Here is a 12792-nt window from a genome sequence, read left to right as displayed (position 1 = left end):
GGGGTCCCTTGACATTTCCCTTTTCCTCAATGCCAGGTATGGGCACTGCTATCTGAACATCCCTAGCTTGGGGCTTAGTTAACACTTAAAGAGGTAATATTTCATATTTTCTTGGCTAATTTTTTTGCAAACATTTAACCTCTTGCCGTCCGCCCGTAGTAAAAAAACGGACGGACGGCACTGCAGCATCTGCGGGTTGCCGTCTCCAGACGGCAATTTTTTTCTGCTCGCGGGCGCCCCCTAGCGGGCACGCACGGGCAGAAAAGACCCGTCCAATGCGAACACCCGGTACCGGGTGTTTCACATATAGGCGATCAGCGGGTCCATAGCCCGCCGATCGCCTATATGTGCTCATTCGCGCTCCTTGCTGATCCCCGTCCGGGCTGTGAATGCAGAAGTGATGTGTGTTACATCACTTCCGCATTCACCTGTCAGTCATCTGGAGAGAGAAGAAGCTGATAAAGCAGATCTCTGCTTTATCAGCTTCTTTTGGGGTCCATAGGTGATATTAGGGGTCCTAGAGACCCCTAATATCTCCATAAAGAGGACCTGTCAGTGTATCTTGCTGTTTTTTTTTTCAGTTTCCTTTTTCACAATTTGACCAAAGACTTGCAGAACACGACTAAACGACCACATGAACATATTTAAACTCAACTTTATGTATTTTTATTTTATATACAATTTTTTTTTTGTCCAGAAATAAAATATCTAAATGCATACAGACTTCAATGTGGTATATGTTCAGCTTTTTCAACAATACTTTAGCGGAATAAATGCTTTGTACATAATTATGTCCTTTGTTTTGTTTTCATGAAGTTTACAGCTAAGTCAATTAACATGAACTCGTCATAGTCCTTTGATTGTATTGAACCAATAACAAGCAGAAACATTTACTAGTTATATTAATAAGCTGCTCAAGTAACACTGGTTAAACTATATACAATACAAACCATTCATACAAATGTAGACTAGGATATTGAAGTATACAATAGATTTTCATAAAGATTTCCACCATTTTGCAATTTACATGGTGTCCATGAAAAGGCTCTCCTTTTCAGACAGTATACTTGAAGGGCCAGTCCACTTAAAACATATTTTTCAGTTCTGAGCAGGCGTGACATGTTCAATGCTATGTATTTTTCTATGTCATGAGAACCCCCACGGTGATATCTCTACATCTAGGTTTCTTGGTTCAACTCTTTGCCTCATCATGCTCTAAGCCACATATTTTTTACAAATTATCCATTATGAAGATATCAATAAGAGTCCTCATGAGGTAAAACATGACAGTGGTTAATCCATCCCTCAAGTGTGCAATCAAAACTGAAATATCCGTTTTGGATAGCCTAGCCTTTGTTTAACCTATCTTTGGAAATTAAAGGGTTATGTGGGGTGTTTCCTCACAACAATATACTTCTTTTACATCCAGTGAAGCTGTCTCTGGAAATGGATGGAAGCTATTCTTCAACAAACACCTACATGGTACAATAGGCAAAACTCTCTTCTTGACAGTTCAACACAACCAGTCACAGACTGTTGAAGAAGAGACTTCTGACTGTTAAACCATAGAGACTTAAGTCTTGCTTCCATAGTCAAAATAGCTACACTGGAGTCTACAGCTGGTTGGAGCATTCCTTTAAGTATTTCATGTTTACACATTCCAGCATGTACATTTTACACGGCTCTTTTTTTGGGGACTGGTCTCAAATACCCATCATTGACCACCAATAATGTGCCTTTTTCAGGGTTACATTTGTTGGGTTCTTGATAATGACCTCTGTACGTTTTACAACAATTATCAAACACTTTAGCAGGTTTCTTTTCAGTATACTTTCCTAAGATATTTTTATTTTCCACTTGCAGTATCTCCAGAGATAGGTATAAGCCATACATACTGGAGCATAGCACAACAGAGTAACATCTTCATACTATGAAGTATTAAGAAAGCTTTAAGCATGGCTAATCCTTTTGGTTCCTTGTAGACCTGTCACTGAATGTTATGGGTTGGGCAATGAAATCTCTCTTAACAAGGATCTCGATAAGCGACCACTTACAATATGCATTTTGCTTTATATCTACAGTGGGTTACATCTAGTACATGGCATATGGAGTGATTTGGGGACAGTAAATTGCATCTGATACATTTTCCAATATAAAAGTATTTTTTTATTTTATTTAGAGTTAAATCATTTGTAGAGTAGACACATTCCAGGCAATTGATGGGACTTTCTTGGTTTTAGGATCCAGCCCGGTACTTTTATTAATTCCTTAGAGGTAAGTCTTGCATACATATTATCATCAACCAGAAGGGAAATAGGGCGTGTCACTGTGGTAGTTATAATCAGGACACACCTTTTGTACTAGTTTATAATCTGTACTATAAAATGAAATATAAATACAGATCACTTTGAAGGGTTTGGAGCATAACCAGGACACATGGCTTTGGGTCTGTTCCTGATAGCAAGTTTTTGAAGGATCATAGTTGCAAAGAGTGTTCTTGGTGGCCTTGTCAACCTTCTCATACTCGATGCGACAGTTGAAGGATTTGGAATCTTTAGCGTCTATCACTGTTTGCTGAGTCAGGTCAAATTCCACTATTTTGGTTGGTGGGACCAAGCTGACAGATACATTCCCTTGACCAGTCGAATTGTGTCGGAAGTAAACGCTGAAGGTTCCGTTGCCGTGATCTACGATTTTCCCTGTTATCAACAAATTAAGCTTCACTGTTTTGATGTTGGAATGGAAATCGCCCCAGCCAAACATTTTCTTGAACTTGCCCGTCTTCACAATGGGCCTTCTTTTGGACCTGGATCGAGGTCCTTGCAGGTCCGTTGAGTTCCTCAGCCATTCCCAGAGCTCTTGTTCTGTGTACGGTTCTGGAGTGTCATATCTCATATCCAAGGAGGTTTGGTTATCTTTGCCATGAAAAGTCTGTGAAAGGAGTCGACTTATAGACAAGTCTTTGCTACTTTCTGTCCATATATGTTTGAGTGTGGATATGGATCCTCCTGATTTTAAACTTCCAATTTTTCCAACGCCTGATATATTAGCGCAAAGTACCTGCAGAGAGAAGAGGAACCGAGTATGAAAAGGGATGTTCAATGTAATGTTAAACATGACAATAAGATTGAATATTCAGTATGTAAACATTTAGCTACAAGTAGCCAAATTGGTATTTTATTTACATTTAGAGATGAGCAGATCAGCGAACCTATATCTGAATTTAGCAAAGACAAGGCAGATTTTTCTATTTTAATCTGCCAGATGAACCCATCCATTTTTGTCCCATGCTGTTATGTGAACTACTATTAGGATACTTTTTACCAGTTCATTACAGTACCTCTGGAGCTGTGAGCTTCCCAAATTCTTTTAGTTTACTAGGACAAGTCTGGGAGCATAAGCAAAACAAACTACAAACGCACTCAACAATTTGTTACCAGTTATACAGTAAGGTGCACACGAAATGGGCTTTGAACAGTAGAACAGTAGAAAGGCATCATGGCACACTCACAAACTAGCATGTAAAACAACTTGTCTCACCACTAAGGACAATGACAGAGGTTTGGATACATGTCTTCTGCAAAGGCTGTGTAAGCCGCGCCAAGGCATCTCTTATAGTGCGGTCCTAACTCTAAACTATGAGAGTCTCCATCTTGGAGCACATGGGGCAGAAGATATCAAATTGGGTGCAGGCCTGTCAGGAGGACGCCCCACCTCCTTAAAGGTACAGAAACACACAAGGGATCCCGCACATCCCATTGGCAGCTGAGAAACCCCATGCGTCGCTGCACCAAATCGGTAAAGCAAAACAAACGACAAACGCACTCAACAATTTGTTACCAGTTATACAGTAAGGTGCACACGAAATGGGCTTTGAACAGTAGAACAGTAGAAAGGCATCATGGCACACTCACAAACTAGCATGTAAAACAACTTGTCTCACCACATGTGCTCTAAGATGGAGACTCTCATAGTTTAGAGTTAGGACCGCACTATAAGAGATGCCTTGGCGCGGCTTACACAGCCTTTGCAGAAGACATGTATCCAAACCTCTGTCATTGTCCTTAGTGGTGAGACAAGTTGTTTTACATGCTAGTTTGTGAGTGTGCCATGATGCCTTTCTACTGTTCTACTGTTCAAAGCCCATTTCGTGTGCACCTTACTGTATAACTGGTAACAAATTGTTGAGTGCGTTTGTCGTTTGTTTTGCTTTACCGATTTGGTGCAGCGACGCATGGGGTTTCTCAGCTGCCAATGGGATGTGCGGGATCCCTTGTGTGTTTCTGTACCTTTAAGGAGGTGGGGCGTCCTCCTGACAGGCCTGCACCCAATTTGATATCTTCTGCCCCATGTGCTCCAAGATGGAGACTCTCATAGTTTAGAGTTAGGACCGCACTATAAGAGGTGCCTTGGCGCGGCAGTGCGGCTTACACATCCTTTGCAGAAGACGTGTATCCAAACCTCTGTCATTGTCCTTAGTGGTGAGACAAGTTGTTTTACATGCTAGTTTGTGAGTGTGCCATGATGCCTTTCTACAAGTCTGGGAGCATACCCCATCCTACCCAATACCCACATACTCTCTAGCCTCACTTTATAACTCCCTGCTTTGACATCATTGATTTATACATGTAACTCCTGACTTTAACACTGAGATCAGGAAGCACACACACACCTGTAGGATTTTAATTAGAAAACTGGTATGCAAACAGGTACTGTAGGCTCCTGTAAAAATACCTGTTAATCTGCCAGAAATCCAGTAAGCTCATAGGTTACTGTTCAGGCTGACAACAGTTTGGGCTGCTGCACATAAAATACCAACAAGTGCTGTCAGTGCTTCCTGCTGGACTACAGAACTCCAACATTTCCCTTACTCCTCATGTTCCCCATGGTCCCTGTGTGTGTTGTAAAGTAGCCACCGCTCATAGCTTGCTCCTGTGAGGGACTACAATGTCACGTTTAGTTTACCAATTTGTATTGGGATTGCAGTCAATCATGGGAGCGAGCTTGGAGTGATGGCTACTTTACACCACACACAGGGACCATGGGGGAACAAAAGTAGCCCCCCTCCAGAAGGAAGGACAGTGTCAGCACCAATTCAAAGATGATTGGAGGATCTACAGCCGAGTGATACACAAATAAAATACATTTTTGTTATGAAGTTAGGGTTCTTGAATGCATTTTTACGATTGAACTCCTGAGTTTAGTGTCACTTTTACTATGACTAAGGCCGAGTAAGGCAGAAACGCATCAGTGGTTGTTCTTTGTAACACAATTTTAATATTTTTTTGGAAGAGCATAATGTGCTGGTTTTGCAGGTCCTTCTAACTATCCTAGACCTGTTCTTGTACCAAAAAAAAGCCCAGCTCCTCATTAGACCTATTATTTTCCATTTTTATCACACACAAAAAAAAAAGTAGAATAAGCCATTACACATATAACAATTAAATACAAAAGACAAAAAAAAAAGAAGGAAAAAGAAAACCTATAAAAAAAAGAAAACTAAATTAAAAAAGGACCCTAATTATACCTCCCCATGAACACACCCCCTCCAAATAAATAACTAAAGAATACAAATTTATATTTTTTCCTTTTTTTTTTTTGTCCGCTAGGCAGCTCAATGAATGAAAAAAAGAGGGTTTCCAATTTACTGAAATTTTAAAGCTTGCAAAATCTGTAATTTTGTGGCAAACTCAGTTTTCACTATAATCGCTCCCCTCATCCCTACCCTGAAGGAAAAATAAAGTTCAGTTCATATGACAAAAATAGCAATGCAGGAAAAGCGAAAGCATATTACAAAATGCTGGAAGGTGGTAAGCGCAAGCTAGAAAGCCATAAACATCTTAACTCAGAAAAACCCCTTTAAATGTCCCATTTAAAGGGATTTTGCACAGCTGTTCTTCTCGCACAGTGGAAGCATTCTGATACCAGAATTATAACTGTTAGAATTGGGGCTATTCTAATATAAAAATAGCTATTAGTGGTAGCAAATCATCCTCTAGATCCGACCCATAGAGAGTTCTGATATTCTTAAGAAAGCTGAATATATTTCTTGTACGAAGCACAAATCAAATAATGGAAGAATCTATTACGGCTTCTGTCAGGCCCACATTTTGTACAAAACTGACAGTGAATGTTGAAGGAGCGGCTGAGTCTTCAGAGCATTGGGATCACTTTGATGCCGTACGCATAAAAAGAGCTTTCCTTTCCAGGCTCCTACTCGCTGTCTTATCCTTATGAAGGGATTTGCAACCTAATCTCTTATAATGGGACTTAATGCAATACAAATGTAAGGAAATTCTGGCAGCTCTGAGGATGGAGATGATGTGCGGTACGAATTAACAATTTGGCCAAGCGAAATCAGGGCGTATAACACAAGTGTAAAATAATGTACAGGCATCAATACTTCAGGCTAATGACAACACGAATTAGGAGAGCGCGTCCTTTGTTTTCTACAGAACATTGAGCGCCAAATGCTCTCGACGCCTAATATGCATTTGCATAGCTATCGACGATTCTTGTTCATCAGAAAAAATGCCATGTTTTTTAAGTAAATCTATATAGTGTTTTAAAGTTTCTTAGACATGTAAACTTGCTCATTCACGTGTGGCCAGGATATAGACTTTCAAATATTTACACATTCTTAACAAGCAGGAAATATGTTTTGGGTTAAGCACTCACTGACCTCTGTAGCTGCAGAGGTCAGTGAGGCAATGTGGATCAATTCATCCTCAAAGTTCACAGTAGAAGCAATTAAAGCAGTGGCATCACAAGGGGGATGCAGGGGTGCGGCCCGCACCCGGGTGACACCATTGGAGGGGTGACTGTCAGTCATTTTGGTGTCACCCCCCTCGGAAAAGTCAGGCACTCGGTCAAGGACCGAGAGCCCAACAGTTGCTTGAGGAGGGGACCCGCCTGCATACCTTATCCCGCCGGGTGACATTCCCTCCTCTCTCTGCCGGCGTCCATCACCAAGATGGCAGCCGGCAGGTAACAGCGGTACTGTGCGTGACGTCATCGCGCATGTGTGATGACGTCACTGTGGGGTGTCACCCAGTACCCGCATCGGGTGTCACCCTGCCTCAGGACGCCTCTGAATTAAAGTGTAGGTCAAGCCAATTGGCTGTTATCTGGGACTCCATTCGAAAATTGCGCCCTCACTTTCTAACCTGCTGACAATAATTTACTAGGCAGGAAGTGAGGGGAAGTCTGCAACAGGGACACAGACAGAAATGAAATACCGGACAGCGGTTCTGGCCTTCCCCTACTCTCTTAAGGAAAAGCATTTTTATTTCTGACTATAGTGCTGTTGGTGAGTTACCCTCACGTCCTGTCTGCTAACCCTTTCCCACTCACACATTTTGGCTGAACATAAACTTAAAGGGCTCATTCACATTGGCGTCCATGGCTGTTTATCACCTAGATCAGCACTGCAGACCCAGATTGAAAGCCAGAATAAGTCATCAACAAACATGTACAGTATGCCCCATGTACATGTATAGTACACACTATGCATAGAAAGAAAGATTTTGTATTTTACTCATAATGTTGGCTCCCTAGGAGAAGGTATGTGTGTCTTTGGCAATCAAGGGATTGACAACAAATACCAGCCAGCTGACAAAGTACGTTTTGCAATCAAACATTCCCTTAATCAGAATTAAAAATCATGGGGGATGACCTAAAAGACTACAATAAATACAATCCCCTCACTGTCTCCCATTTTCAGCTGGCAATGAGAAAATCAATCCACAAATCATTTGAATCAGCACATTTTTGTAATACTCCTGTAAGCTTGTCTCCCCTCATGTCTCTCCTACCATTTCATGTTCAGACGCATAAAACCAATTATTTTTTTTCCCCCTTCTTTTTAAGGTTCTGCAGGCAAAAAGCTTCAGATGTGCTTTTTGAAAAAATTTTCCTCACTTAGGGGTGTGTTGCCTGCGCAGAAAACCGCTGCGGATTTTTTTTTTCTAAAATAAAAAGAACTTTCCTGCGAAACAACACATCAAATTATCAGACACTCTTATCATCTCTCGCGCAATTTATCAATTTTCCGAGTCAAATGAAAAATGACTTTTCAGAAATGCCATATCCCTGGCAGACTACTCCACCTGAGGATCATTCATCAATGCTTCATTGAAAATAAGAAATCTATTTTAGAACGCGCTGGATTGATGTGCGAGGCCGGCCGCTCTCAGTGCAGCGCTTTGGCTTTCATGTCAGTCTATTCAAATGGCTTAAGTCAATTTCCTAGAGACACTTAACTTCATTAGATCTACTTTTTTGTAGGGTATTAGCCTGTCGGTTAAAATACCGCGCATAGCGGATAGGTCGCCGCTTAATGCAAACCCTTTGGGAAATCGGCTGAAAATGTTGATATTCTCGGCACAGTTGCTGCAGTTAATGCCCAGACCACCTGAGAGACAATATAAAGGAGGCTAATACTTGTCTTGAATCGTGTTGTGATTGTAATGTCTTCCTTATATTGTAAAGCGCTGTGCAAACTATTGGCGCTATATAAATCCTATATAGTAATAATAATACAAGTGTATACATCAGATTCGTATGCTGTCTTACAGTATGTACACAGAAAATCACACATCTATATAGTTCTGAATACACTATACAGTTATAGAAATCTCAGTGCTTCAGTGTTTTCTAAAGCTAAACTTAAGGCAGATATTTAAAGGCAAAGTCTACATTAAATAAATAAATAAATAAATAAATAAATGCACATATTTATAAAATGAAAATTTGCATGTATTATTTTTTTTTGCATTGGAGCCAGTAAAGCATTGTAACAGCGATCAGTGCAATGCTCTGGCTTCTGCAGACTCTTCCTCTTATCCATGTCTGTACCGAGGTCAACCACGGCCTCAGTTAACATGGTAGGGGGATAAGGGAGGCACATATAACAGCCCTTATGCTGTCTTTCCTGCTGCAGAGCGATAGTATCAATAGGCCTGCAATAGATTTCCAACAATAGACCTTGTTAGCTGCAACAAGATTTTCATATATCCCACAGAACGGTCTGGTGCTTTCTGTAGGTGATACATTAACTTTCAATGGCGGATCTTAGTGCTGGTAGTTTTTAGTGCAGAGAGTTTTTCCTTTGCCTGGGATCCGAAACCTCACACTAATTACCTCTATGACACTACCCCCCACCCTGTGACACTAACCCTTCACAGTGACTGACCCTGTGACCTTGACACTAACCGTCACACCAACCCTCCCTCTAACCCTCTATGTGACCTTGACACTAACGTTCACACTAACCCTCCCTGTAACCCTAATCCACTATGTATACTTAACACTAACCCTCACACTAGCTCCCCAGTAACCCACTATGTAACCCTAACACACCCCATTTACACTAACCCTTCCTGGGACCCACTAACCCTATATCTAACCCTAACACTAACCTTCACACTGACCCTTCCTGTAACCCACTAACTCACCTATATAACACTAACCTTTACACTAACCCTGCCAGTAACCCACTTACCTTCTATGTAACCCTAACATTCCCCTTTACACTAACACTCCATGTAACCCACTAACCCTCTACTGTATGTAACCCTAACCTTCACACTAACCCTTCCTGTAGCCCACTAACTCACCTATATAACACTAACCTTTATACTAACCCTCCCAGTAACCCACTTACCCTCTATGTAACCCTGACATTCCCCTTTACACTAACACTCCATGTAACCCACTAACCCTCTACTGTATGTAACCCTAACACTAACCTTCACAATGACCCTTCCTGTAACTCATCAACCCTCTATGTAGCCCTAACACTAACCTTCACACTTACCCTCCCAGTAACCCACTTACCCTAGTAACCCTAACATTCACACTAACCCTTCCTGTAGCCCACTAACCCTCTACTGTATGTAACCCTAACACTAACCTTCACACTAACCCTTCCTGTAGCCCACTAACACTCTACTGTATGTAACCCTAACACTAACCTTCACACAAACCCTTCCTGTAACCCATCAACCCTCTATGTAGCCCTAACACTAACCTTCACACTAACCCTTCCTGTAACCCTAACACTGCTCCCCCTGTAACTTTAACACTAACTATCGCACTAACTAACTCTCCTTGTAACCCTAACACTAACCCTCACAACAACTCTTACATGAACCCTTTCTGTAACACTTACACTACCCTCCATTACACGTATCCTCCCTTAACACTAAACTTGACACTAACCCTCTCTGTGTCACGCCCACCACGTGGAACTCAATTGTTTAGGATCACAACTGCGGAGGGGTAGATATGCAAAAAGGCTACTCAGGGTTGGGTCTCAGGCGTCACTCGCAATCTGAACGGCGAGTTTGAGACTCAATCATCACAGCCAAAGCAAAAAGGTATGGTATCAAACAACGGTTATTTCTTCATAACCTGAGTACTGGCAAAAGACACTAATTAAATGATAACTGAGGTTTTGTAAAGGAATCCCAGGTAGTGGTTACCACCCAATCAAAGACAGTCCTTTCAACAGTGAGGGTTTGTAAGGCAGTGAGATGTGCTCCAATAGGAGCGGTACTTGTGGTTAGTCCCAAGGTGGTTGCAGCGACGAGTGTGTAGAGCAGAGGGCATCCAATGCACAGCGGGGTGGTAGCAGGTCCCAGGGCTTCTTTGGCACATGTAGCAGGTTCAGGAGGCAACAGGCGTTCTAACCACAATTTCGGAACGCCATGTTGCCTCTCTGACGCTCTTAAATAGTGCCTGGGCGAGGGGAGGAGCTGTGGTTCGTTTTGCACGACTTCCGCGTTCCAGCGTGGAACGCAAGGAAGCCGCCGCTGACACAGGAGAACGTGTTCCGGCGGCGTTACACTCTGTAGGTTTTACCATTAACACTAACACTCCCTGCAATTCTAACACTAAGGGGTTCATTTATAAAAGGCCTGTTTGGTGTTAAGCATTCTCTATGGTGCACTAGTGATGTGCAAACAGCACCCAAGCAGCTATACCTTTATAGATGAACCCCTAACACTTCTTGTAACCCTCACACTCACTGACCTTATAACCTTAACACATGTGTTATCATTTGCCTTTGTTTGCATGCTCTTCTCTTTGTACTGGATTAGTTGGCGCTGAAGACGGACCTTCCTGCTGATCCCAATGTCAGGATTCTGGTGTCGGGTTTGACTGCCTGGTGTCAGCTGGTACCATAGATTGCCCAGTCAAAACTGACCATATTGCGAGGTGCTCATTTCACGTGTGGCCTCTCCATATAGGTGGCCAGATGCTGGTTTTCCTGTATTCCTCCAATGCTCCTGCAGCATATCGTCATTTATTCATGAAGTCAGATCTGACTCTTTGTGACCTTATAAAATTTGGCGCACCGGGCCTGCCTGTCAGCAGCCGCATGCTGCACATATATATTCCAAATATATCTGAAGTAGCTGCTCGCTTTGCTAAACTACATACACATTTTATCTATTTTCTTAACCTCTTCTGCCACCGGCATTTTTATGCAGATCAGAGGCCATAGACATTTTTAGTAGACATCAAAGGAAAATGATATTTTTATACTATTTACCTCATTGCCACTGGTAATATATGCAAATGAGAGCAGGAATCATTCCGTTTGATGTTTTTTAGGGGGGGTAGGGGGGACAAAGATAAGGTAAGTAAATGTATCATCTGTAAAGGATCTGCGGAGGATGGAAGTATATAAATAGTTTACGAATCTGGATATTCTGTATGACTGGATTTGATTACCGATGATGGTTATTATACAGTGTATGCAACACAGAATGATGAGCGCAGAGCGTGAATCATCAACTTCCATCATCAATTGCCTCTTTTATTTAAAACCCGACTCCGGGCTATGTTTTTACAGTTTTTTTTTTGTCCTCCTGAAGGTTTTGTTTTTAAAAAAAATGCAGGTAATCCAAAGCTGTACCCTGCAGTACCTCTTGTTCACCACAAGATGTCTTCAGTCTTTAGGGTTAAATAACACCCAATGTCACCCAACCTGGGAGACTGAGGAAAAACTGTGAGTGCAGGGTGTAATGGCCCCGCCCCCTGAACACGGTGCCCCAATCTCACAATGTATTGCTGCTGAAAGTAGAGCCGACATGATGAAATTAGCGCCACCTTCTGCATCAATACACTGTAAGTGCAGAGGAGCAGCAAGAGAAGACGCCCAGGGACGTGACATGGTGAGGACGGCGCTTAGCATCATGACAATGCAAGGCACTGGTTGCTTTTTTAACTTTATTGAAGTGTCACAAAATTACAGTTCATTCAAGCCTGGGCACCGCAGCACGTCTGACTTTTTACGTACTGCAACCCACCACTACTCAGAATTGTGGTGTGATCACGGCACATAGAACACAACAGCTTTCTACGTGCCCTTGTATTGAGCCTGTCCCTATCTATGCAAAGCATAACAGCTCAATGCACAAGGTGTGAACGAGCCCTTAAAGCAGAACTCCAGGAAAAATTATTATTAACCCTTGCAGTGGGGCTACCCCAGCACTGCAAAGGGTTAACTGCTCATTTTAGTCTAGGGAGGAAAATAACAAAGATTTGCCGAGTCGGCCGGCTGTAAGAGCGCTCCCTCCTGCCTGTCTCCTCCAATGCAGCAATAGTTTGTCCCACTGCAATGTGTATAGAACGTGATGACTCAGAGACTTTAGACCGCTGGAGCGGTGGGGGAGAGAGGCTCCAGTGACCGGTCTAAGAGCAAACCTGTTCTGAGGATCAGACGAGTATAACTTTTTTATTCACCTCCCTAAACACAAGTAAGCACTTAACCCTTGCATTGCG

The 12792-nt window shown here is 42.2% G+C and overlaps 1 protein-coding gene across 1 annotated transcript in view; it reads right to left on the bottom strand.

Moving 5' to 3' along the window:
- Window positions 1-2163: 2163 nt before the first annotated feature.
- The window catches only part of NXPH1 (neurexophilin 1), a 246502-nt gene continuing 235873 nt past the window's right edge, over window positions 2164-12792 (bottom strand). Inside the window, exon 2 of the mRNA XM_018555132.1 lies at window positions 2164-3060. Coding sequence (XP_018410634.1) covers window positions 2299-3060 — 762 coding nt within the window. The 3' untranslated portion in view covers window positions 2164-2298. The remainder of the gene's footprint in view (window positions 3061-12792) is intronic.

Source organism: Nanorana parkeri, unplaced genomic scaffold (assembly GCF_000935625.1).
Source record: "Nanorana parkeri isolate BGI_ZX_2015 unplaced genomic scaffold, ASM93562v1 scaffold184, whole genome shotgun sequence".
In the NCBI taxonomy this organism is placed as follows: Eukaryota; Metazoa; Chordata; class Amphibia; order Anura; family Dicroglossidae; genus Nanorana; species Nanorana parkeri.
This window is presented reverse-complemented; position numbering and strand designations above follow the sequence as displayed.